The following is a 25,458-nucleotide window of genomic DNA, read 5'->3' as shown; positions in this document are numbered from 1 at the left end:
TTTTTTTTAATGTTCTAGTACATATTTCTCCGACTCAGCTTTTGGAGAAGATTTTTGTACTTTCCTGATATATCGAAACAAGCCATTACTCTGTTCTTAAATCGGAGGAATTATTGACAAAATGATATTATTTGCGTATAAACCTATTTCAAATATTCCACCTTCAAAAAAAGTTTAATATTGTTTCTATATTTTTAAAGAAAAACAAGAAGAAGAATTCGATTATTTGCTCTGCTATACAAGATACTTGTGCACGTAAAATAATATCTATACAGGCTGTCCCAAAAGTATCGCTTTTCTTTGAAGGTGCGTTGTCTAGAAGTGTTATGGAGTACTGAATAGTTTAAAAAATTCAATATATACTTCTACGGTGACTCCTGAAATGCTTGAGCGCGTTCACGGCAACATCGTTAAAAGAGCCAATGCATGTCTAGACGCAAATGGGCAAAATTTTGAAAATTTATTTTAATAAAATAATTTTTTTCTAATTTTGACATATAAAGTGACACTTTTCGAAATTAATTGACGTTTGGAAACGTCACACTTTTCGTAACTGGTTACGAAAAGTAAAATCTTTCCTAACTGGTTAGGAAAAATTTATTGTATCACCAGTTGACACTGTCAAATTTTTTGTTTTTAAGCAAAATAACCGTGCCTACTTACCTACTTGATATTTTAACACAATAATAATTTATTATTAATGAAATTCATTACTTCGTTTAACGTTTGAAGAAACTTTTTTTTTGTCAAAATTAGGAAAAATCTTGTATGTAACAGGTTAGGAAATGCAATTTTGTGTAACTCGTGTGATTTTGCACTCGTCCCGCAAATATTACACTCGTTACATAAAATAACGCATTTCCTAACTGGTTACATAAATAGCTATTATTGAAGTGTTTGGTTGTTGTGTTACCTCTCAAGCTCATCAAAATGGTTGCCTAGGTATTCAATAATACAATGCTATACGTATTTCTAGGTAGAGGTAATTCTCAGATTACAGCGTTGCCTTTTTTATATTCTAAAATTGCCTATATTTCCTAAATGGAGGGTCAGGATTTTTTAAAAATATTTTTCCAGCACTCTACTATATCCCTAAATGACGTACCTTCAAGGAAAGGCGGTACTTTTGGCGCGCCCTGTATACACACATAATGTAAAAACGTATAATGTTAAATTAATAATACGACATAACATAAAATAAAAGTAAATAACAAAAAAGTGACCTAAATATGTTTCATTTGTTTAAACGATAATATCTAAGAACAAAAAAATATACATGTAAGAGAAAATATTTCAAAATTATCCCGAGAAAAACTTCAGTTCGGGGAGATAAGGGAACCTAAGTGGCCATCACCGATCTGTCGCGGCGCTCATCCGCATCAGGGCCTCTAAAATACTAAAAAGGTCCAAAGCAGATGTATGCCCGCCTTGGGCGTCGTAATTTTTAATTATTAAATATTGAAATGGGTTGTTGAGGCGTGCGTCTGCGGGTTTGCTGCTCTGTTTGCTAATTCGTTTATCCAAACATCTCGACTCTTTTGAGGGGAAACGACGCTCCAATTGAATTAGGAACCCTCGGATACTTGACGCTCTGTATTATGCGACAATAAAAACATATTACAAGGGGCCGGAGTGGATGAACAAATAACAATTAATAAAAATAGAAATTTATGCGGCGACCGTTCTAAAAGAAGACCTCACCGCAGTCACCTTGACAATAACAACGAATTTAGACAAGGCTGCGGCTACGACTGTTGTCTAATTTCCTGCTGGAAATCACCGTCTTTCACGGTGAAGTCACAAAACCGCACAGAAATCATTACAATTAACTCTCGAGATAGCTTTACAGTTGGTGAAAAATCTTTTATTTTTTTTTAATTTGCAAGGACTTTTTTCGTCTTCGTAGTTGGTATCGTCCCGAACTGGCCGTCCCCTTCCGGCCGACGCGCCGCCACCCGGCTCATTAATCATGCCGCATCGTCGACTCCCGCCTCCACCCGGGGGACTCCCCCGAGCGGGTGATTGATTGTAAAGTCACGGTGGCAAACTGATGATCCACCGCGCGTTCCTCCATCATAACTCCCGCGGGACGTCCCGAATTCGTGCTTTTGTGTAAAAAGCGGCGAAGAATTATCGCCGGGAGTCGAACGCTCCGCCAAGAATTAATAAGGACGTTACCGGGACCGGCGGAATTAAGTCGGTGGGAGGCGGCGCCGTAGCGTGAGAACGGCATGTAACGCGAGGACTAAGTGGTCGGCGATGCCTTGGGGAACCAACTCTCGGCGCTCTAATACAATTAGCTCGGCTATATGCTGTGCGTCAGGACGGGCCGCCGTGTCCTTTATGTTGGATGTAGCTTTGTGGGTCCTCCGGGTGCAATGCTCGACGTAAACGAGAGACGACAACGTTCGGTTTGATACTTCACCCGGGGGATTACGCGCGCTGCGATTAAACCGCCCTTCGGATGAAGATTTGCTTGGCTAATTGTGGAAATGGATTACCGGAGCGACCGGACCACGATTGCAAAAACGAAAACTACGGACCGGAAACTAGATCCACTTAACCGGAACAAAATTAATCCAGATCCTAATTTTTTTTTTACGAATAACTTCATCACTTACTATCAATCCAGTAGATAAAAAATAAGCTTGCCAATAGTTCTAGTACAGAGTGTCTATAAATGAACATATATCAAGAGTCCTGTGGAACTCGAAGATACTTGATTTTTGCCGCTTTGTCGCACATTGTGGTACCAAATAGAAAAACAGAGGTTATGTAACTTCATTAATGACAGGTTCTTTGATTTTTACAATAAAAGCAATTAAACTCCTTCGTGAGGCAGCAATCCATACTCCAACCTTTATCGGATGCAATCGGGTTTCTACAAATGCATTTGGATTTTCTGAACTCCATATTCTATAGTTTTCTGCTTCGTCAAAAAAAAAACTGATGTCTAATAATCTGCAAGCAAAGTTAATATTAATAATTATTTAAGATAAAGTGTAAAAAGTTATCCTTTATTGCACGAACGGGTTTAAAATACGACCGAGGTACGAGGGAGTATTTTAAAGGATGTGAGTGCAGCAAAGGAACTTTTTACACGTATGTCTTACAACATTTTATCCACGATCGTGAGATCATTGCACCGGTTTCAACATAAATGTGTATAAAATAATTATCATTGATTCAATATTTTATGAATAACCAAAGTCGTTTGAGAACCACGTCGTTTAGCAACCTACTTCTAAACAATGTTTCCAACAAATTGTATTGTTGTATTCTGACAGTTCTGTGCCATAAAAGCGTGCACTAAAAGTTTTATGGCACGATTCCGTCAGTTTTACTAAACGTCAACTTTGACAACGATGCAAAAAGTGCCTACTTTTTACAGGATCGTAGATAAAAAAAAAAATTGCACTTCGTAATGAAAGTGGCACTTTTTTACACGAAAAATCGTAGTGAAAGTAGTACTTTTTCCCACGAAAAATCGTAGTGAAAGTAGTACTTTTTTGCACCATTTTATTCCATCTCATTGGAATGATTGTCAAAGTATATCTATTTTTTTTTTTGTAATTTTTCATAAATCCTTTTAGACCAAATTTCTCAACTTACATCGATATGCAAAAAAATTGTGTGTACAACACGTTATGAAAGTTTCTTTTTTCACTTATTTGCATGAAAAAAAGTATGACTTTCATAACTGGTTGTACAAATAACTATCGTGTGTTCCACAAAAAACTCACTCGCAGCAAGCCATGACAAAAGTGAAGTATGTCTTAGTACCAGATGTGAAATGAACTACTAAAGTAAATTTATAGGTTATCTGTCACTCACAATATGATGAAAATTTGTAAGTAACAAATGAACTACTTCCAGTGATCCTAAAATCGACATGACCAGTCTATCTATCTCTATAGTCATGGCTTACTGCGAGTGAGTTTTTATTGGAACACACGATATAATTCAATTCATCATTACGAACCTGTCATCATTCAAATTGTTTAAAAACCAATTGCAGCATTCTAAGCACCTTTCAGAATCATCTGATCGAAATTTTTGAAGTGTGATTTTGTAGGGATAGAAGTTCAAGTTTTTTCTAACAATTTTCTGACAAATAAAGAGTGGTATCAGTCTGAAGTGATATAGATATTTTCATATTTGATGGCGGAAAAAAAAGACTGAGAAATGTCACAAAATTGTATTGTCAGTGTCAAATTTTTCAAAGACGTTCGTGATTTCGACAGAAATGCAGCAGATTGGCAATAAGAAAGTTATTCATGATCAAACTAGAGAAATTATTGGTAATACGTTTGATTAGCGAAAATTTAAATGTACCTAAACATTCCTTTTTACGGCGTTTATGAGAAATTTGACACTGCCAATACAATTTTGTGACATTTCTCAGTCTTTTGTTTTAGTCTTGATAAAGACTGTTGAAGAAAATCACAAGCAAAACAACTAAGACGCCGAACTCACAATTGACACTAACATTTAATTATAATTAATAATTTGACATTTGTTATTTGACAGCTAATTTGCCGGCTTCAACGGCTTGACATGCTTCGGTCAAAAAAATATAGAGCCGCACAATTCCACAGGACTTTTGATATAAAGTTGACTCAAGTTGCAAAAAACCACTTTGCATTTGCAATAGCACTTTTATGGCATTAGTCATTTGAAATTACTTTAAAACTGTACCTATATGGAAAATATTCAATCCAAACTATGATTTTCTGGTCCCTTTGTGCCTTTATTTGGTTCAGAAATATTGAAAAAATGCTGTTGCAAAATGACAAGTGTGTCTTTGCAACTTGTACCCACTTTATATGTTCTTTTATAAAGTCCATTCAAAAATCAAAAAACCACCAACGTCGCATTTTCCTCTATAATTACTAAAGACCACGCTGTCTAGTGTAAAATTTGTAATTTTGAGGTTAAATGTTTATTAAGTGTGTTAATTGTTTTTCTGGGCATGTTTAAGTAAAAATAATAAGAATCAATAAATAAATGAAACGTGCTGCTAATAAAACAATATGAATGAAATTCAAAGCGATTGAATTTTATTTTGGATCAAATAAATGTCATAATTTATAGTTACCAACATAGTACGAAAAAATATCTACCTAGGGTTTTTTAAATTTTACCAACCTAAAGCAACAGGTGGTGGTTTTTTTATTTTTGAATGGACTTTAGACACTTTGTACAATGGCCGGCAATAAAAACTAGCCATCGTTTTTGTGTTATGTCAAAATCCAAATGTGTAATTAATGGTTTTTTGACACTGACTTTTAAATGATGGGTAGTTTTTTTTTGCCGACCATTGTACTTTCTGCTTTATAACAGGGTTATTCTAAATGAATGTAGTCGAAATAGGCGTGAATATTGAATGTAAGATTTATGGTTGCCGCTCCACATAAAAAAACATCAAAATGATGCGAATAAGTGAGTAAACACCGTTCACACACGGGAGTTAAATTGGGTGCAAAACAACTCAATATTTCTGGATTCAATCGTTAATTTAACAAAAATAAATAAAAATCTCATCGCACTTTTCACCTAAAAAATGACAGTGACAGCGACAAAACTGACAGTTCACATGAAAGCGGCAAAAATGTACTAACATGGGCATGGCCTACTTCGACTACAATCATTTCGAATAACCCTGTACTATTGGCAACATTGATCTAAACTAATCTCTTCTGATGCTTTCGAGATTTGACAGCGTCGCTAATAACTCCAGGTGCAAAATTTAAAAGCCACCGTTGCCACGGCTACATCGTCGTATTCAAATAACTCAAATAGTTAACTCACAAAATAATGTTGACAGGCCAAATTTAGTGCGAGAGTAGTCTTATAAATAATCAGAAACCAGTTTAGAAACGAAAATCCGATAGACAAAATCTGTTGCTTTAGGTGTTTCACAAGGGGCTTTCCAAGACGATCGGTTTTTTGTGCAAAACGATGCAAAATAGGTAGTACTGTGCGGTGATCTGTCAACCGACGGGCGAAACTGAACTCCTGAGAATCATCTGTTGTAGCAATGACGGAGTTGGCGAGTTGGCGACGCCAATTAAACGTCAGTTTGTGAGCTTTCATAAGATGGAACCCGCCGGAACTTTCGAGAACGCTTCCGAAACGACGAGCGTGGTATCCAGTCCGTTGACTTTGGACAGTTTGGAGGTAGATTATCCGGACAAACTGGTAATCGACGATGTCCGGATCACTCCCAGCTACATGATCTTCGAAAACGCCTACGAAGGCAAACACTACCGCCAAAACATGGTCATACAGAACTGCGGCAAGCACTTGGCTTTCATCCGTCTAGGCGAACCAAACTCGAGGGTACCGCTCTTCCTCAAAATTCCTCTCTTTAGACTCGTCCTTTGCAGACCTTCGAGTTCAGATCGTTCGATCAGGGCTTGTACCTTTCTCCCGGAATGAAGATCGTCAGAAACGTGAACTACACCTACAGGTCGGCTCTGGGAGTCCTGCGAGGCTTCGCCCCCATCTACGTCAACAAGAATGAAACCATCTACTACTTCATCGTGTAAGCTGGCACTTGTCTCCACCACTCCATCTACAACCTTTTCAGGACGTTGTCCACCGCTGTTCTGTCGCTCGAACCCCAAGAGCTGGATTTTGGGCGCATCGACGCGGTCAACCACGCCACCACCCGCACCTTCTACATCAAGAATTCGGGATACAAAGGGACGCAGTTCGCCATCGACCTCGGCAGGAACCCATTGGAAATGATCGTCCAGCCTATGAAGGGTCAAGTGCCGGTTGGTATTCTTCGTTTCGTCGAACACTTCTAAAGCTGTGACAGGCCAAGACCAGGGTTCCGGTCACCGTGGAGATCGTCGGGGCCGAAGAGGGCAGTTTCATGGAGGAGATCTGGGTGAAGACTCAGCCGCCCCAACGAGTCGTCGTCTCGGGAGTTTTCATTTCGCCCAAGCTTCTAGTCAGGAAGTTCATTAACAGTTTAGACTTTACTCTCATCGATTTTGAGTCGACTTATTACGGCTCCAATTCCACTCAGCCTCTTCTCCTCAAGAACTTCAGCTCGTCGCACTCCATGTTCTGTGTCATGGCCGACATCCAGGGCAAGACTATGGTGAGCGATAAATTTTATAATTTCTCTGAAAGGTGCGACATCTGACTTACGCAATGCAAATGCAAATGTGGTATTTGACGTGATCATTTCGCAACTAACTGGACGTAATCAATACGACAATAAAAACAATGGTTCTGATCGAGAATTGAATTTAAGATTTAAAATTTTTCTTTGATAAACGTTATTGACAAATGAAAGCTGAATCGGGGGCCTGTCTGAGCCTTGAAATGTGGATTTGGAAAAAATGGGTCACGTGTCCCGTAGGCAGGTGCAACTGTTTCAGACCTGCCACCAATCAGAATCCGGCGTATTTTTTTTCCACTGTCATTAGAAAACAATTCAAAAGACACGTTTCTTGTGCGTGTCAGCGCTTAAAAAACCGCCATTCTACATGGAATTAATATTAATGAGGCAATTAGTGGAACACTTGTCGCAATTATCTTGCAGACGCTGGAGGATGCAAGAAAAATCGACGACAACTACATGAACTTCATCATAAAACCGATTGACGGTCGAATGGCGGCCCTCAAAGGAGCCATCATCCAAATCACGTAAGCAATCAGGTCGCGTCTTCTCGTCCTGACCGAAATTTGTAGATTCGCACCGGTGAAAACGCGCCAAAGAGAGAAAAACTACGCAGCATGCTTCCTCAAAGTGATCCGGATGGATTGCAGAGACGTGGGAAAGGGCGACTTTGAAGGTACTCGCACCTGCGAATTTTCGCTCTCTGACGGCCGGTTTTGCAGCGACTCCGAATGCAGCGTGTCAGATGGCGGGTGAGCGCTTGACCGCGGGCTCCCCCAGCAGGGACAACTTCCTGATGGCCGACGAGAACGGCGGCAGCTACGAGAGCCTCTTGTACACGGACGAAGCCGGGCCGGATCACTTCAGCTTCGAGCACGCCATTGGGGTGTGCCTTCACGGCGAAAAAGAACAAGCTTCCGTGATTCTGAGACCGGACATCTTCACTCTGAGCGAGCTGACCTTAACCAAAAACTACACGCGAGAGTTGTTGGTCGGGAACGAGTCGTTTACTCTTCCAATCAGGGTGAAGTACAATAAAGTACCTTGCATTGACATATTCCCACCGGAATTCAGTTTGGCGCCGGAGGAGCAAAAAGAGATCTTGGTCGTGGTCAGGACTTTCAAGCTGGGGAAGATCGTGAAGAAAATCTGTTTCGACCTGTTGAGTTTCGACACCCCGAACGACTACCACGTCATCAGGAAAGTCGGATCTGCCAGTTTGAAATTCGAGTTCGAAGTGACGGACGTGGTGCAGAACAAGAGACTAGGGCAGTGCCTGCTGTGTCAGGATTTACCAGAAAAGTAAGACCAACAGTACTGGTAGACCGTTTCTGATTGGTAGCGTTAGGTTGACACCGGAGTTCCCCTACCGACTGGACCCGCTCGAGGTAGAAAAGAAGTTGAAGCACAACGAGTACTACCTTGCTTACATCAGGACTCTGAAGAAGATCGAAACCGCGAGAGTCGACGAGTTGCAAGACTACGACTTGACCAACCCCAACCTCCTCTTGAGACGGACTGCTGGCTGTCAAAATCCTAGTCGCGCCCTAAAAGATGAAGTTTCGCTAACCCCCTTCATCCCGCTAGCTCCTCTTCTCTTGCACAATATCAAGATCACCCCCAAATCTATCAAACTGCGAAAGGTTGTGCCGTCAAAGTTGTGACACTTTGCTGATCGTGTCGTTCCAGGTCGCAGCTTACACTTCCATAACTGAGTCTTTCCAGATCGAAAACTTGAACTCGTTCCCGATCAGAGTTCGACTGCAAGCCTCCAAATCGTGCATAGTCTTCGACAACGACTCCCGTCACGTCATCAACAGCAACGAAAACAAAAAAATCCCTTTCGTGTTCAGCACTTGCAGCATCGGCCGTTACTACGTCAACATCAACGTCCTGATCAACGACAGTACTTTGTACGAAGTGACGGCGGTGGCTCGGGTCGTACCCAAAACACTCAAGCTCGAAACCAGCACCATAGAGTTCACGGAATCGGACGGACATTACAAGTTTTTCAATCTGATCAACGGACTCAACGCTTACACGAGCTTCGATTGGGACGTTCCGCCCGGCTGTTTCAAGATCTATCCCCTGGAGGGAGGCATCAAGTCGGAGTGCTTCATCATCTGCATGGTCACCTACACTCCGGATCCGTCGCAGCCCAACGTAACTGAGTGCGTGTTGACCTCGGAGAGCGGGCAGAAGAGAGTCGTGCAGGTGTCGTACAAGAAGAGGAACCACGCGGTGGTCTTCGACGACTACGATATCGACGTTGGAGTGATCCCTTTGAACGTACCCGTCAGACGCAAGATCACTTTAAAAAACTTGAAGAACTTCAAAGTGATTTACAACATTCCGAACGGGATTCCCGTGCCGGGTATCACCATACAGCCCAGACAAGGAGTGCTTGATGGACTGGACAGTCAAGTCTTCATAATCACCATTTACATCAATGCCGTGGTAGAATTTTCGACGCACATTGTTTTCATGATCGACGAAGACGAACAGATTGAGATTGGTCTGAAAGGAGTGGTGGACTACCCCACTTTCAGTATAAAACCTGACATACTCTACTTCCGGAAGATATCCCCGTACTCCTTCGACACTCTAGCTTTCAAGATAAAAAATATATCCAAGTGTGAGTCATACATCACGTTTCCGGAAGACTTCCCCGAATTTACGATCACCGAATCCGAAGACAACCATTACCCCCACCATGGAAAATGTGTCCTTCGACCCGAGCAATCCAAAATTTTGTTCTTGCACTTTCACCCGAACTACGTCAGTACTTACTCGCTCTATCTACCCTACAGGATCAACGACATCTTGGGCCCCATTTTCATCAACAGCAGTCAGTCGCTCACTCCCAATTTCTTCCTCCAAGACAACACCATTATCTACGAACACGCTGAAGGTGTGACGGTTGCGAAAAAAGTCCCGAGGATGATGCCCATTGTTCGCTTGAACTGTTGCGCCATCGACAAGATTTTAGAATTCTCCGGTCTCAACATCAACTTTGTTTATTTCGGCGAAGGACACTACAACAACTCGACCAGTCAAGATTTCGAAATCACCAACACCAGTGCGGAGACTGCGTCGGTTTGTATCCGCATCGACGATCTAGAGAGTCCTTTTTCGTTGTACCCCAAAGACGAAGACGTGGATGTCGAATTCTACGACGTATCCTACAAGATAGTGTTAGAAGGGGGAGAGAAGATCGTCTTTCAAGCCGACTTCCTTCCCATGGACATGGGAATTTACACCGTCAAATTGCCCATCTTTCTCAGGCATTACTACAACGACAAAATCTTCAATTATTTGACTCTGAGCGGGACTTACAAGACGCCAACCATCACTCCTTCAACTGAACGCGTCGATTTCGAACCGGTCCCGCTCAGAGTCTCCAACGAGATCCACCTGACTCTACACATGGAAAACCACTTTGAAGAGTGCGAAGTCGTCAACGATTGCGACCTCAACGGTCTTTTCCCCATTTTCGAAAAAGGGAGACACCCGGAAACGGGAGACAGTTTGTTGGCTGTGACCCTAACTTACGAATCTTTAAGATCTCACGGTTTCAACACGAAATTGATCTTCCACTGCACTTGCGGCTCCAGATGCGAAGTCACAGTGACCGGAGTCACCGAAAATTGTCTCCTGACCACTCACGCCTTCTCGCACAATCTCGTCACAGGGATAGGCTTGAACGAGGAGGTGCTGTCTCGACTCAGCGGGGTAAGTTTCTCTTCAAATGGGACAGTTGCGAATTGTATTTAAAAGGCCGGGGACGACAGGTCGACGACCTCGTTGGTGCGTCAACGATTTTTCGATCTCCTGCTCAACACCAACACAACGTGTTATCCACTTTTTCCGAGCAAAGAAGACGACTCGGACTACGCAGAGTACATGAGAAGTCTCCAGAAGACGCTGGAGAACTGGGTTTTCACTCAGGGCTTCTATATGAAGAGCTACCACAGAATACCTGAAGGATTTTCTGACTTTTGTAAGGCGGGGGAAGCCAGAAAAAAGATGAGGTTCGGGGGACACAAGAAACCCAAAACTGCAGAGTTGCCGATTCTTCAGTTGATGCTCAACATTGCGGGACGTAAAATGAGAGACCAACTGGTCGGCAAGTAAGTTTTATTTTTGGTTTGTCTTGTCGTCTAGATTTGTTTTGCAGAGTTCCCACAACTGAGAACGAACTGGATTGGTTGATCTACATCTGCAAAGCCAATTCCAACATTCTCCGGTACCTTCGAGAGTTCACAGTGTATCTACCACACGTCACAGCAAAACTGCTTTTGAATTATGACCAATATATTCTCTACGAGAAGATCAAACGCCCGAAGAGCACGCCTCTAGACGAAGAAACTTTTAATCAACTGTCAACACAATGCTGGATGGATTTGATTATACAAATCATCAAAACATTCTTCCTATTCAGGACCGTCCCGGTCGCGCCAACCGAAGAAGCACGCGAAACGTCCTTGACAAGGATCAGACACAGACAGTCTTTCTCGGCGATGTCTCGTCTTTCCACCGAGGACGAAGGCGAGCACATCATGGACCTGGGAGTCTACGGTGATCACGAGAAGGAACTGATAGCCTGGCTCCAGATGTGCTACGATGAAGAGAAAGTCGCCCTGTGGGAGGACTCGCCGAAACCTGATGACAAAGAGTTGACGTATTTGGACATCGACTTGAGGGACGGTCTAATTTTTGGGGCGGCAACTGCCCACTACTGCCCCTACGTGAAACAAGCAATCAAAGATATGTACACCACGCCCCAGAACGCCGAGGAGCTCCTCCACAACGCTTGCACTCTGGTCAAGGTTTGGAAGGAGCTCAATTTCAGCTACGAAATCTCACCGCTGGTTTTTGAGAAATGCAGCATGATCGAGATGTTGCTGTTGGCGACCTATCTCTACGACATTTTGCCCAGTTGTCTCCCCAAAGAGGAGGTCACGATTCAAGCGCCGCTGACTCAGACAGGCTCGGTCACCATAGAGTTGGAAAATTTGGGGCAGTATCCCATCTACTATCAAGTGGTATTCTTCGGCAATCAAAACGAGTTGTTTTCGGTGGCTTCCAACACCGTCAAGGTAGAGCCCGAGGGCAAGAAGACAGTTAAAGTGCGGTACCACGCCAAGTGCGTGTTGACCACGATAACGAATTTGCTCTTTTCGGGAGAGACACCGGAACACAGGTACGGAAGGAGTTTGGCCCTGACGCTCGTGGGGGTTGCCGACGTGTCTTATGCTTGCATGGAGATTCCGCTGGCCGTCGATTTGTATAAGCCTTGCGAGGTGGTGTTCAATACCGAGTCCCCTTTCAAGATGCAAGCTGATTATAATCTATATTTTGGATACCAACCCGTCAGCAAAGAACAGAACGTGTTGTTCCCTTGGGAGGAAGTGAAAAGGATCAAAACGATCAAGGAATTTATCTTCCACGACGATTTATGTCACTTTGACGAAGAGGGAAAAAGTACGACGAAAGTGACGGTGTGTTGCCTACAAACTGGACCCAGAAATATGTGGTTCTACTTCACCAATCCCGAAGTGGGCGATTGGGGAGTGCAGGTGACCTTGAAAGGAAAAGTGACCGAAGAAAATTTTGAATACGTGGAAGTCGTGATCCCGGAGAATTACGAAAATCTTGTCTGCAGGTGCAAGCGTAAGCCTTCCGTCACCAAGAACTGCCCCTTGATTATCAACGCCCAAATCCCCATGAAGAACAATCTCCTGTGGGACGCGAGAAAGGCGATGGTGCTGCACTACGTGCAAGGAGCTGAGCTGAAGTTTTGGTCCAAACGGATTTGTAACGATCATGCTGCGTTGGTGTCAGTCAATTTTAGTTTTTTGTTTGCAGTCACTCCCACTGGTACTCGCATTCTGACTCTGATTCTGAATTCGGAGACCCATCCGATGAAGGAGACTATCGTCGAAACGGTGAAGTACAAAGTCGTTTTGGAGACACCGAGTCCTTTTGTCACGTTGAAAACTGTCACATTCGACGATATCACATCTGAAGATTTCTACGACCTTCCCATCCACCCGGTGAAGGACTTGTTGCAAGTCGGAAAATGTATTTTGCGCCTAGTTTCCGAGGACGAAACAGAGAAAAGATTCTACAAGTTGTGTTTCAAATCCGCAGAGACGTCTCCCGATGGTGGTAGTAGTAACGTTACTGTACCAGTGTAATAATGATAACAATAATAGTGATGAAAAACGTTTGTTGGTTTTATTTACTTGCAAAGGCTTGAAGGAGGGAAAAAATGAATGGTATCGCCTGGTGCGAACGTAAAGTGTTTAGCAAACGAAAGGTGAAGAGAGAAGGACATCCCATCAAGGACCCCCTCTTGGACTCTTTGTCGCCAGTCTCGACTCACCAGTTGATTCCGCCATCAGGTGTCGACCGCTGAAGCGTTTACCGTTTGGTGATTCGGTTTTTTTTCGAAAGCCCACCGCAAAAAGCCGGTGAACGCGCCAACACCCGACAAATTTACTCATTACGGATAAAATTTCAACGAAGGTCAATGCATAATTGTACATTTGTGTTATTTTTTCGCGTCCGCACCTTGAAAGCAATCGCTAAAATCGAAAAATCCGCTATATAAGACGCATCCCGGACTACGGAGCGGTTCACACTTGGGCCGCCGCGTATAAAAAGCGCTTCCCATCGACGGCTACGCCAGTGCGCTCCGCGAAAGTGTCGGTGAGAAAGTGGAGATGGACTCGCGCCAGTTCAGGGAGTTTGCCAAGGCGGCCGTCGACTACGTCGCCGATTACGTGGACGGCGTCGAAGACCGGTGAGTCAATAAATATATACACGGTGGACGAGTAATGAGCGGTGCGAAGGCCGGTGATGGCGGACGTCGATCCCGGCTACCTGGAGGACCTAATCCCGCAGGAGCCGCCGCAAGAGGGCGAGTCGTGGCAACAGGTGCTGCAGGACGTCGACAGGATAGTCATGCCGGGGATCACCCACTGGGTCTCGCCGCACTTCCACGCCTTCTTCCCCACGGCCAGCTCCTTCCCCGCCATCGTCGGAGAGATGCTGAGCGCGGGACTGGGATGCGTCGGTCTGAGCTGGGTAAGTCAAACACCGAATTATTTTCGACATAAGTTTGGGGGTTTCACTGAGCTTATCGTCTAGGTGGCCAGCCCCGCCTACACTGAACTCGAAGTGGCGATGATGAACTGGCTGGGAAAACTCCTAAATTTACCCGAAGAGTTCCTCAACTGCTCCGAAGGACCTGGGGGCGGCGTTATACAAGTAGGTACTTTTCGACTTTTATACCCGAATGAGCTCCACCACATCGTTTGCATTCCAGGGTTCAGCTAGTGAGACAACTTTCGTTGCTCTTCTCGCCGCCAAAGAAAAGACAGTCCGGGACGTTAAAGAACTCCACCCGGAACTCTCCGAAGCGGAGATCAAGGGCAAACTGGTCGCTTACTCTTCCAATCAGTCCAATTCTTCGGTGGAAAAAGCCGGTCTTTTGGGGTCCATGCCGATGCGCCTTCTAGCCTCAGACGAAAAAGGACAGTTGAGAGGCGATACTCTTGAAGCAGCTATTCGCGAAGACAAAGAGAAGGGCCTGATTCCGTGTTATGTGGTCGCGAATTTAGGGACGACGCCTACTTGTGCCTTCGATAAACTGGAGGAATTGGGGCCTGTCTGTCAAAGAGAGAATGTTTGGTTGCACATCGACGCAGCCTACGCAGGGACAGCGTTCGTTTGCCCCGAATACAGGTACAAATAGACAATTTTGACAAATGACAGTTAAGGTTATGTTGTGCGCAACATTTAAACGAAATCATTTAAAAAGTGCACAAGAAGCGCAGTTCACGACTTGTTAATTTATTTGATTAATTCGCAGGTATCTGATGAAAGGTGTGGAATACGCAGACTCCTTCAACTTTAACCCCCACAAATGGATGCTGGTGAATTTCGACTGTTCGGCGATGTGGGTGAAAGACGCGAAACACCTCGTCGAAGCTTTCAACGTCGAGCGCATATACCTGAAAGACCAGCACAAAGGACTCGCACCGGAGTACCGCCACTGGCAAATTTCCCTAGGTCGACGTTTTCGCGCTCTGAAACTGTGGTTCGTCTTGCGAATATACGGCGTGGAAGGAATCCAGAAACACGTCAGGGGGCAGATAGCACTGGCTAGACACTTCGAGGAACTCGCCAGAGCCGACCCCCGGTTTGAGGTATGTTCTTCCAGCATGGGTCTGGTGTGCTTCAGACTAAAAGGAGACGACAACTCGACTGTCAAACTGTTGGAGAGGATCCAGCAGAGAAAGAAGATTTACGTGATCGCCGGCCACTTCCAGGATTCCCACGTGATCAGATTCGCCATTTGCAGCAGATTGACAGAGAAGAGGCACGTGGAGTACGCTTGGAACGAGTTCCGCTCGCAGGCCAACGAAATCGCCGGAATTAATAAAATCGAAACCAAAGGTGATATAGCGCTGGCCTCCATCGAAATCACGAATTCCAGGTGTACGGAAGTCGTCGATAATGAAAAGAGTAAATGACCAACTTTGTTTCATCTAGTTTTTAGTGATTTATTTATTTGTAAGGTTGGCACTGGCCTCATTCAGTGTCACATTGTGGTGGCTTGTAAATAAAATTTGGCAACAATGAAATTGTTTCTTTGCGTAATCGGCCGTAAATACTTTCACTGTCTAATTAACTTTCTTTGCAAATAAGAAATGCACTGCGGAATACACGTTGTTTAAAAAATGATTAAAGGTGGTGATATCTGTCGAAAGTTGCGTTTCTCATACGAAACTAGATGGCCAAAAAAGTGCATTTCATTTTTCTCGTCATTGTTAATTATTCGCCTGTCGAAAATAAAACGGCGGTTCAGTGGCACGGGAAATATAATTTAACTATTGTGTTTTTTAATTTTAATGATGAAAACGACATACATTTGAGAAAGTACAGGTGGTAAAAGCCGAAGCAAGCCGAGGGAATGAATCGAGTCTGTTCGCAAGTCTAGTCCAGTGGCGTAACAAAAGTGTACAGTTCATCCAATTTCAATATAATTTATACAATTATATTTATAGCGATATCATGGGAGCCATAGGCAGAGTTATAAAGAGAAAATGCCCCACTTTAGAGACAAAACAAAGGGTTCACCGGTGTTTAAAAAAAAAATGGAAAAATGGTCAAAATTTGGAGAAGATGCCAGTTTACCGAATGGTTGTGGAGATTTTTGCCGTAAGTTGATAAATCCACTTTTAATTTAAATTGATCTATTTAAAATATTAGCTTCAATCTCTTGCAGATATCTGAAGGGGAAAATTTCTGGGTCGGGGACACAAACACAGACAAACCTGACAGGGTTTGCTCCTGAGCACTATTCATTTTTAATGTCTCAATCTTGTATGTAATATAAGGCAAAGAAAATTATCGTGACAAATAAATCCAAACATTCAAAGAAAGTAATCAATACTTACGTTTTACAACATAAAAATTAAATAGTTTGATCTTTAGCTCTCTTACTGGTAAATTAATCGTTTATGAAGAATTGAAATTTTCTATATAAAAAAAAATCGTATGTATATCAAATTTGTAATTGTTTACATTAAAAGACGCATTTTTAATAAATTACATTTTTTGCGATAGTTTTTAGCGAAGGAGTCCCTTCGCGGTATTCAAATCAGAAGAAGTATTTCTTCCGATCCTCGATATTAATAAAGATGTGATTCATCTATTATGATTTTTTTTTAACAAATCTTCTGGGCAAGCTGAAGACATGTCACGCCAGTGAAATTATTTGAAGCCGGCGCTTTCAAATTACCACTGTGGATTTAATCTTTCCCCACTTTTTGATGCTGGTCCCGTCATAATATTTAAGGCGAAGATGATGGGATTCTCACAGTTTAGTATTGTATTATAAAAATGAACAGTGAAGAATTTCGAAAATTTGCCAAAGTGATTGTGGATTACATCGCAGATTATTTTGGCACAATCAGGGAGAAGTGAGTACCTATTCATCTTTATTACGTTGACATTTAAAAATTATACCTAGTGGAAAAATATTCATTGATTTGTTGATTATTATAAAGGACTACCCCAACAGCAACAATTTGTTAAATGACTTAATTTAGGAGAAAATGTATTTTTGTCTTTTTGTTTTCAGTTTTTATTTCAACCAGTTTTTTAATTTATGTTATTACTGTGTTTTTATTTCCACAAAACTAAGAAAAATGTATTTTCAAAAATTACATGGTAAACAAACCGGTGCAATTACATTTTTGGGCCAAATGTGCTTAGTGTAGGCAACCAAATATACTCAAACTTTTTCAGGCAAGTTCTCTCGTCTGTAGAGCCAGGATACTTGCAATGTCTCCTCCCTGCAGAAGCACCCTCCATAGGGGAGCCTTGGCAATCAATTCTTCAGGACCTCGACAAAATAATAATTCCAGGCCTAACCCACTGGCACTCTCCCAACTTCCACGCGTACTACCCCACAGCCAACTCCTTCCCGGGGATCGTGGGCGAACTTCTTCTCTCAGGTCTCGGCGTAATCTCCACCGATTGGGTAAACCACCACCACCCACTCTAATCACGCATTAATCCTTCTCCCTGCAGCTCTCCTGCCCCGCCAGTGTCGAACTCGAATTAAAAATGATGGACTGGCTCGCAAAAATTCTCAACCTCCCTGCCCTCTTCTTGAACAGTAGCGGAGGTCCAGGAGGTGGAATCATCCAAAATGCGGCGAGCGACTCGACACTGGTGGCGCTCTTGGCCGCGAAGAAGCGAACAACTCGAAAGTATCTGATCCCCGAAGGAAAACTGGTCGCTTATACGTCAGAACAGTCGAATTCTTCGGTGGAAAAGGCAGGGTTGTTGGCGTCGGTCCCCATGCGCCTGCTCCCCACAGATCCGGAAGGCCGTCTTTGCGGTCCCACTCTCCTCCGAGCCATCCGCGACGACATCCAAACGGGACACACTCCCTGCTGCGTAGTCTGCACTCTGGGAACCACCGGGACTTGCGCCTTCGACCGACTGGACGAAATCGGGCCGATCTGCCGGCAATTCGACGTTTGGCTCCACGTCGACGCCGCCTACGCGGGCTCGGCTTTCGCCTGTCCCGAGTACCGACACTTGATGAAAGGAGTGGAATTTGCCGACTCGTTCAACGTGAATCCGCACAAGTGGATGCTAGTCAATTCGGACTGTTCGGCGATGTGGTTCAAAGACACCGAAGAAGTTAAGCGGATGTTCGAAGAAGAGGGTTCTTCGGAAGTTTCAAACGTGCAGTTCTGGCAAATTCCGAGCGTTCGCCGTTTTCGCGCCTTGAAACTGTGGTTCGTGTTGAGAATCTACGGAGTCAGAGGTATTCAAGACCACATAAGAAAACAAGTGGGTCTGGCGGGGTACTTCGAGAGGTTGGTAAGAAGCGACGACAGATTTGAAGTGTGCACGGCCAGCATGGGATTAGTCTGTTTCAAACTGAAAGGACCGGACGACCTCACTCGGACGCTAATCGATCGAGTCAGTCGGAGAAGAAATATTTTCATAATGCCGTATTACTACCAGAATCGGTTGGTGATCAGATTCGTCATCTGCAGCAGACTGACGGAAGAAGCGGACGTGCTCTACGCTTGGAGGGAAATTCAGACTCAAGCCGACGAACAAGGTGGAGTCGAATATGGAAATACAACAAAAAAGAATCAACTTGCCATTTCCGGAATTGCTGACGTATCGACTGCACAAATATAGCATAAAAAGAAGGAAATTCTCGTTTTATTTAAAAGTATTACAAATATAATGTTTAATGGAACCTTACAGAAACTGATGAAATAAGCATATAAAAAAAATCTGCTCTTATAAAAGAAAAACGAGTTTGAGTAAACACAATCAAATACTAATTCACTATGTTCGCAACAATATTTTTTACAGTCTTGAACAATAACATGATATTTACAACGTAATATATTTTCTATAAAGTTAATCCGTATCCATAGGACAGGTGTCTTTATTATTAACATTTTCGACTTCTCCTTTCGTATTTTCTTCTATTGCTACATTTTCCCGAATTTCGTCGATCATCGTGTCTTGTTTATCACAACTGTCAACTTCCATACTCTCGTTTTCAACACTTTCGGGAAGTTGCTCGGTCGTATTTTCAGTCGTGTCTTCCTCTGCCTTCCTCTCACTAACAGTTTCCTTGTTTTGTGCGTCACTACTTTGCTCCCCCCGTTCCTCACCATCGCCAATTTCGACTTGTTCTCCACTTTTTTCTTCTTCTTGACACACTCCATCCACTTGTGGTTGCTGATCTTCGTTCTGCTCATCTGTGACACTGTCTTCTTTGTGTTTTCCAGTGACATCTTCGTTGTGCTCATCTGTGACACTGTCTTCTTTGTGTTTTCCATTGACATCTTCGTTCTGCTCATCTGTGACCCTGTCTTCTTTGTGTTTTCCATCGACATCTTCGTTCTGCTCATCTGCGACACTATCTTCTTTGTGTTCTCCACTGACATCATCTTTTTCCTCACTGACAACTTCACTTTCCTCCTTCCCTTCATCTTCTTTCACTTCGTTATCTTGCTTCGTCTGCTCAGCGCCGTCATCCTTTCTTTCTTCCTGTTCTACAATGTGACACGACTCTTGACTACTGTCGTTTTCAGTCAGATCTACCTCTTGTGGAACTTGCTTATCGTCATCCGATTTCCCTTCCTTCACCTCGTTACAGTCTACACCTCCACGAACGTCACTTATATTTAATTTCACTTCACCGACGTCGTTCTCTTTCGAAACTTTTACTTCTTTGGCGGGAGTCGCGATCTTGTTCGCGTCGACGACCACTTTCCTGGGGCGGCCTCTTTGCTTCAGAATGATCGGCTGTAACGGTTGACCTTCGGGCCGCTTCGCCGGCTCCTTACTAGAGGTCGCTTCGTCCGGCTTACGCACCAGTCCCAACACGTCCAACATGCTGTGAGTGACCGTCGCGTCTTTGGCCGCTTCCCTCGACGGATAAGCCGACTTTCGTTCGCAAATTGCCAGATGCTTGGCCATCAAGTTACCTATGAACAAACCGAATCGGTCAAAGATTAAAATTTCACCAACTTCACCTCGAGCTCACCGTAGATGTCGCTGTAACCGCAAATACAAAACAGCTCGTAGGGTAGTTTCTCGGCTGGCAACTTGGAATTGAGGAATTTACATTTGACGACGTGCTCCTGCATGGAGGCGGAACAACATGTGGCGTACTGACAGTTGGGGTTTTGACAGCACTCAAACGACCTACAAAAGAAAATGACGCGCGTGATTACAAAAATTGACCAATTTGTTGTGAAAAACAAATGTTTTTCTTAGATTCATTCGCACAAACAAATATCAGCCAATAAACGGTACGAATCGATCACGACTAGACAGTGACACGTGAGACACTTACGCAAAGTGTTTAGGCGTTGACAAGGGCTTGTCGCACTCTTTGCAGTTCAAAATTTTGCCGACGTTGAAGTGAAGGGCGGAAAAATTGATGACCTTGGCGTCGTCCGGACACTTGTCCATCCTCGACTTGGGTACCATGACCCCGTTCCTCGGCGCGAAGCACGGTACGAGTCCGTGCTTGCCCCTCTGCGAGATGTGCATCTTGGTCTGGTGGTCCTTGAGGAACTCCTTTTGTATGAACCAGAGCGTGCACCTGCCGCACCTCTTCGCCAGATGTTTCTTCTGGTGCTTCTGCAGGTGCTGTATGAAGTAGTTCATGTTCTGGGAGATATTCCGTCCGCCGGAGTAGATCGTCGTCGATTTGAGACAGAACGGACACTGGATGGTGGTACCTTGGTCGTGATGTTGGTAGAAGTGATCGACGGCCATTTTGTGATTGGAGCAGCGGAAGGTGCAGGTGCCGCACATGTAGGGCAGCTCCGAGGGGCAGTGCTCCTTCGACATGTGCTTCCCCAAGATGAAGGGGTTTCTGAAGTGAGCCTCGCATATCAAGCAGACGAAACCGTTGTCGAACTTGGTCTCGTCGGGGTGCGCGCTGCCTATGTGCTTGAGTAGATCGTTGCCCGACGGTACTATCGTCAAGCAGTACTTGCACAGCTGCACGTCGTTCGATACGTTGTGAGCGTGTTTGAAGAGGTGGTTCATCAGAGTGATGTTAGTGTTGAAAGTGTATTTACAAAAGGGACACTTAATATTGATAGTGATCTTGTTCTTCGAGTTGCCGTACGGAGGGTTGATGGTACCGTAATAGTAGTTCTCGAGCGGTACCATCTGCTCGGGTAGATCCGGAGACGTGGATTTGCTCGGTCTCATCACGTCCTGAATGACCGGAACGAGGGGTTGAGGAGTCGTAGGTTTTCGCTGTCGACTGTACCTCTTCGGCATAGGTTGATCCGTGATTTTGGCGGGGGCTCCACCCGGCACGGAAATCCCCCAATTTTTGAAAGGATTCAAGATGACTTTATTCAAGCGTACTATCAAAGACTGACCCGAATCGAACCGAGTTTGTTCGGAAAGGTGCTGCACCATATTGTCAAAACACTGTAGCACCGTCGTGCCGTACCATTCCCTCCAGACTAGTTCGTCCAGGAATTGCTGGATGATTTGTCGCGAAAGCAGGGAGAGGGTGTTCTGAAACATCCTCGGCACGATCCGTCTCAGGTACTCCATGATGGTTCTGTTGCTCTGGCCGTAATCGGTGGAAGTGGTCTGGGTGACGTGCAGGAACCCCATCTGGTGGAGAGTCGCCTTATCTACAGTCAGATCTGTCACTATAATACTCGACGGGTGGACCCAGTTGAAAACCGGTTCCAATATCTTGGTGAAGCGTTTCTTATAGTTCCGTTCGCCGTCGGCGAGCGGCTCCACCGCTCGCAACCTGATATGCCTGGTCGTGGTCTCCAAGATTCCCAAAACTTCGACCTTCACCTCTCTCTTGTTGCCGTCTTGGGACGTCGTTCCCAAGCTGATCACCCCCACCTGAACTTTAACCCCGGGTCCTCCCAATTGCTTGATGTGCGTGTGCAGCGCCACCGTACATACAGATCTCAACCAGGTGTACATTCCTTTCACGTACAAATTGTCCACTTTCACCTGAAACCACCCTCTGATTCGTCAACTCTCGGCACCCTCGTCGCCTCCGACTTACCCATTGCGTCACGTTCTGCACGATTGTCTGACAGCACCAGTGGTACAAAAGCTTCAAGATTGCCATCGGGGGATGCTGCGACCCCTCGAACAACGACCCACTAAACACAGAAACGAACCTCTGGGGACAACACTCGGATATCCACACGTAACCACCCGAATAAGGAAACTTCGAGGCGTCGCTGTACATCCCCAACTTCAACGCGTTGGCGGCGTGGATCGAACACTTCTGCTCCGATCTGACTAACCCCTGTTGGATCAACCTTAAACAATCGGTCATTGAAAAAGGGTCGAATTTCAGGTTCATCTCTACCATTCGGTGAACTTCGTGGGTGGATACATCAGGACGCTCTTCACCTTGACGTCTAATTTTCCCCGGTCGGCGGCTAGGTCTTTGACTCGCAGGTGCGGGCGCGCCACCACCACCAGCGAAGGGTAGGTTCTGCCTTGAAGCTTGTTGAAGGAGACCTCTCGACTGTCGGGCAGGGCTCGGCCGTCGTCGCCGGTCAAGTCGATGCTCTTGGAAGGTTTGCCGCCCATGCTGAGACCACCCTCTACGCTGCTCTCGGTCGGGCGGAACGTCCCATGAGCGGCGCTGCTCGTGGGCTGCGAAAATCGCCAATCAAAAAGCGAAAATCATCGAAAAACTGTCACTCACCCTCCCCTTCATCGGCATTATCGGCTTCTGCGGGGCCGTGATCGTCTTCGGGGTGGTGCCTACCGGTTTATTCACCGCTTTAGTCAGCAGAGGCTTCACCTGCAACGGTTTGTTCTGGACCGTTCCTTTCGCTGCCGCCACCGAACTCTTCTGCTGTATGAGAGTGGCCTTGTGCAACGGCGGTATCGCACTCGAAGGCACCTGCCTCAAAATCGTTCCCCTCCTCGTTTTCATCGGCTGCTCTGGAGTATTACTCACCGGCGCCGTCGACGCTATCGTCACCTTAGGCTGGTACAGCTGCAGCGGCGGCGTATTAGAACTAGCGGTCGGCGTCGACACCGCCCCCACGATCACCCCGAGTCGCGGATCCATCACCAACTGGTAGCTCTGCGGTAGGGCGTTGTTACCGGGGGCAGGCTGTTGCTGTAGGACTATGCTCTGGCCGGGGACGGCCTGCGGCACCGCCGCCGTCGTAGCGAGAGCGTTAGCCTGGTTCGCGATGGTGAACTGAGAGGAGGTTGCCGTCGCGGCACCCAAAATAGATTGTATCTGTTCCGTGATCTCGACGGCGGTGGTAAAAACGCCATTGTAAACAACCTCAGTGTTGGGGGTGGAGAGCAGTTGCCCGATTTTGGTGTCGACTTCTTGATGTTCTTTCTTGAGCAAGTCACGGTGGGACTTCTGACAAGGTGACAAGTCCTCCACCACCACCTCCAAGTCGAAAGGGCTCTCTTCGACGGTCTTCAATACGATGACGTCACGATCTGCCAGTATGAAACACCTTTAAGCGTCGTTTTCATGGTGGCTTTACAAGCGTGACTCGCTCGGCTTTGGAAGAGTTTTCATTTTCATGGTGGCTTGCTACTTCAAGACAGCCACGCCAACGCGCATGCGCTATTGAGCGAGCTAGCGTTGAACTGTCACATCAGCTGATTTGATTATGTAGTTGCGAGTTCGAGCGCATGCGCAAGCTTCCAAAGCCTGAGTGTGGCTTTGAAAAATAGAAATATTTCCTATTCTAGCAAAGTCCGAGCCACGCCGCGGCGTTTTTTAAAAGCTGTGCTCCCATTGGTCGAGCGGCTTCCAAGCCAAGCGAACCACGCTTGTAAAGCCACCATGAAAACGACCCTTTAATTGTTTTCTATTAAGCAAAATATTTTTATTTTTCAAAAACTCCCTGTATATAAATTTTCAAAATTGCTCGTAAAAATAACAAAATTAAACGTGCTATTACCGTTTCCGTCGGACGATTTTCTGTGGCTCAGTTTGTACTTCTTCTTGGGGGGCTGCACCTCCACCTCTATGACCTGCAACCTCGCATATTTGAATAAAGGTGACGTCACGAGCGCAAGCTCTCTCTCATTGGTCGAACTTGTCCCCGCAACGGGGGCGCCACTGACAGCTCACTTACATCATCGTCGTCTCCTGACGAAATCTCCAGCTTCCTCTCGTCGCCGAGCAGAAGGTGCATCTGCTTGAGGGCCTCCTTGCTCGCGGCTCGCCTCGACTGGGTCCGGCTCTGTTGTTTGTTTTCTTTCGGCATGATCTATCAACCACGATCGAATCAGAATCGTCGCTTGTCAAGCAAATATGGCGTCTAAAAACTAACCTCACAATCTCCGTTCTCCGCGGCGTTGCCAACTGAACCTCCTACACAACAGATCTGTCTATTGGCCGCCCATCACTTAAGCCGCCGCATGACTTAACACAAACCGAATTGTTCGCAAATAAGCAACGAACGCCGCTCGCACGTGAACCAACCTTTACGAGGATTTGATATCAAAAGAGCGGTTCACAATTCACATACGCATCGGCTCGGTCGCTTTTTAGGTTAAATTTGGCGATGGATAGACAAGGTCACTGCGGAAATCCAGCGATTTGTGCAGGGAACACCCTGTTTATATAACTTCGGACTAGCACTGCAGTAGCAAAACAAATTGGGTAATGGCGGGTAAAGGGTTTGACGGTTGTTTGTCACAGCCCTGCACGGAAGGTCGAAACGGTTGCGAGGCCGCCTCGGACGGCGTTACGTAACAGCACAAAGCAATTCCGAGCCAATTTGACTACAACTAATACTCACACGTACTTTTGTCTGAGTTTAACACACCGAAACGTCAACGCTACATTAATGTCTGTGCCACAGCGGCCATGTTTATTTATGTTTGACGCAACGACATGGTGGCGCTGGCGCTAAATTTGAAATTTCCAAAAAAAAGTCGCCCGAAGAGACAAATTCTGTAAAATGTAGTCCCCCTGTTCTAATTATTTCAGTAAATAATAAAATCTAAAATTTTACGTTGCACTCGTAACATTTTTCGTCAAGTTTTTTTTTTCACCAAGTCAACTTGTTTATTAGACTTTAGTGGAACTGAAGCTTTACTTTTTTTCTTATTTTACAATAAAATACAATAAAAAATAAGTAGAGGTAATTTTCTGATCTTTTTTCAATTATCTATCAGCAATACAAGCGTGGCGTATGTTTGGGTGCCTAATCTAAACATTCTAATTTATATTTTTAATGTTGAATTTTTTTCAA

General features: G+C 44.8%; 4 protein-coding genes across 6 annotated transcripts; 3 read left to right on the top strand and 1 right to left on the bottom strand.

Moving 5' to 3' along the window:
• Positions 1 to 5,609: 5,609 nt before the first annotated feature.
• LOC138132126 (cilia- and flagella-associated protein 47-like) lies at positions 5,610 to 13,368 on the top strand. The gene is made up of 13 exons (XM_069049520.1): positions 5,610 to 5,972; positions 6,039 to 6,342; positions 6,390 to 6,547; positions 6,593 to 6,782; positions 6,827 to 7,114; positions 7,562 to 7,665; positions 7,711 to 7,814; positions 7,861 to 8,440; positions 8,487 to 8,781; positions 8,828 to 10,870; positions 10,916 to 11,268; positions 11,316 to 12,955; positions 13,007 to 13,368. The coding sequence occupies exons 1-13, from the start codon at positions 5,962 to 5,964 to the stop codon at positions 13,336 to 13,338; spliced, it is 6,402 nt and encodes a 2,133-aa protein (XP_068905621.1). The 5' UTR covers positions 5,610 to 5,961; the 3' UTR covers positions 13,339 to 13,368.
• Positions 13,369 to 13,502: 134 nt separating this feature from the next.
• Positions 13,503 to 15,792, top strand: LOC138132128 (aromatic-L-amino-acid decarboxylase-like). The gene is made up of 5 exons (XM_069049524.1): positions 13,503 to 13,946; positions 13,996 to 14,230; positions 14,294 to 14,413; positions 14,472 to 14,890; positions 15,018 to 15,792. The coding sequence occupies exons 1-5, from the start codon at positions 13,867 to 13,869 to the stop codon at positions 15,679 to 15,681; spliced, it is 1,518 nt and encodes a 505-aa protein (XP_068905625.1). The 5' UTR covers positions 13,503 to 13,866; the 3' UTR covers positions 15,682 to 15,792.
• Positions 15,793 to 16,974: 1,182 nt separating this feature from the next.
• Positions 16,975 to 19,797, top strand: LOC138132129 (aromatic-L-amino-acid decarboxylase-like). Its single transcript, XM_069049525.1, has 3 exons — positions 16,975 to 17,133; positions 17,462 to 17,696; positions 17,747 to 19,797. The coding sequence occupies exons 1-3, from the start codon at positions 17,054 to 17,056 to the stop codon at positions 18,878 to 18,880; spliced, it is 1,449 nt and encodes a 482-aa protein (XP_068905626.1). The 5' UTR covers positions 16,975 to 17,053; the 3' UTR covers positions 18,881 to 19,797.
• Positions 18,887 to 25,094, bottom strand: LOC138132127 (uncharacterized). 3 transcript variants are annotated; one of them, XM_069049523.1, is made up of 10 exons: positions 24,532 to 25,094; positions 24,334 to 24,468; positions 24,157 to 24,229; positions 23,181 to 23,686; positions 22,923 to 23,123; positions 22,578 to 22,870; positions 22,266 to 22,527; positions 20,559 to 22,210; positions 20,247 to 20,407; positions 18,887 to 20,187 (listed from the first exon to the last, which is right to left on the bottom strand). In XM_069049523.1, the coding sequence occupies exons 2-10, from the start codon at positions 24,463 to 24,465 to the stop codon at positions 19,109 to 19,111; spliced, it is 4,359 nt and encodes a 1,452-aa protein (XP_068905624.1). In that variant the 5' UTR covers positions 24,466 to 24,468; positions 24,532 to 25,094; the 3' UTR covers positions 18,887 to 19,108. The 3 variants fall into 3 exon arrangements, with proteins under 3 accessions (XP_068905624.1, XP_068905622.1, XP_068905623.1); XM_069049521.1 differs by having other exon boundaries at positions 22,923 to 23,686; positions 24,532 to 25,093; XM_069049522.1 differs by having other exon boundaries at positions 22,923 to 23,686; positions 25,009 to 25,083.
• Positions 25,095 to 25,458: the final 364 nt, after the last annotated feature.

The sequence above is a fragment of the Tenebrio molitor genome, chromosome 5 (genome assembly GCF_963966145.1).
Source record: "Tenebrio molitor chromosome 5, icTenMoli1.1, whole genome shotgun sequence".
Taxonomy (NCBI): domain Eukaryota; kingdom Metazoa; phylum Arthropoda; class Insecta; order Coleoptera; family Tenebrionidae; genus Tenebrio; species Tenebrio molitor.
Note: the sequence above shows the minus strand (reverse complement) of the source record. Positions and strands in the feature narration are given on the sequence as shown.

Bases quoted from the DNA above. Each gene is read 5' to 3' on its own strand.
- LOC138132129 (XM_069049525.1), top strand. From the start codon at position 17,054: ATGAACAGTGAAGAATTTCGAAAATTTGCCAAAGTGATTGTGGATTAC. The intron at 17,134-17,461 runs GTGAGTACCTAT...AAACTTTTTCAG, and splicing joins TTTGGCACAATCAGGGAGAA to GCAAGTTCTCTCGTCTGTAG. The intron at 17,697-17,746 runs GTAAACCACCAC...TTCTCCCTGCAG, and splicing joins GCGTAATCTCCACCGATTGG to CTCTCCTGCCCCGCCAGTGT.
- LOC138132128 (XM_069049524.1), top strand. From the start codon at position 13,867: ATGGACTCGCGCCAGTTCAGGGAGTTTGCCAAGGCGGCCGTCGACTAC. The intron at 13,947-13,995 runs GTGAGTCAATAA...AGCGGTGCGAAG, and splicing joins GTGGACGGCGTCGAAGACCG to GCCGGTGATGGCGGACGTCG. The intron at 14,231-14,293 runs GTAAGTCAAACA...CTTATCGTCTAG, and splicing joins GATGCGTCGGTCTGAGCTGG to GTGGCCAGCCCCGCCTACAC.
- LOC138132126 (XM_069049520.1), top strand. The intron at 6,343-6,389 runs GTACCGCTCTTC...CGTCCTTTGCAG, and splicing joins TAGGCGAACCAAACTCGAGG to ACCTTCGAGTTCAGATCGTT. The intron at 7,115-7,561 runs GTGAGCGATAAA...ATTATCTTGCAG, and splicing joins ACATCCAGGGCAAGACTATG to ACGCTGGAGGATGCAAGAAA.
- LOC138132127 (XM_069049521.1), bottom strand. From the start codon at position 24,465: ATGCCGAAAGAAAACAAACAACAGAGCCGGACCCAGTCGAGGCGAGCC. The intron at 24,230-24,333 runs GTAAGTGAGCTG...GCGAGGTTGCAG, and splicing joins CGTCAGGAGACGACGATGAT to GTCATAGAGGTGGAGGTGCA. The intron at 22,528-22,577 runs GTAGAGATGAAC...CGATTGTTTAAG, and splicing joins CCCACGAAGTTCACCGAATG to GTTGATCCAACAGGGGTTAG.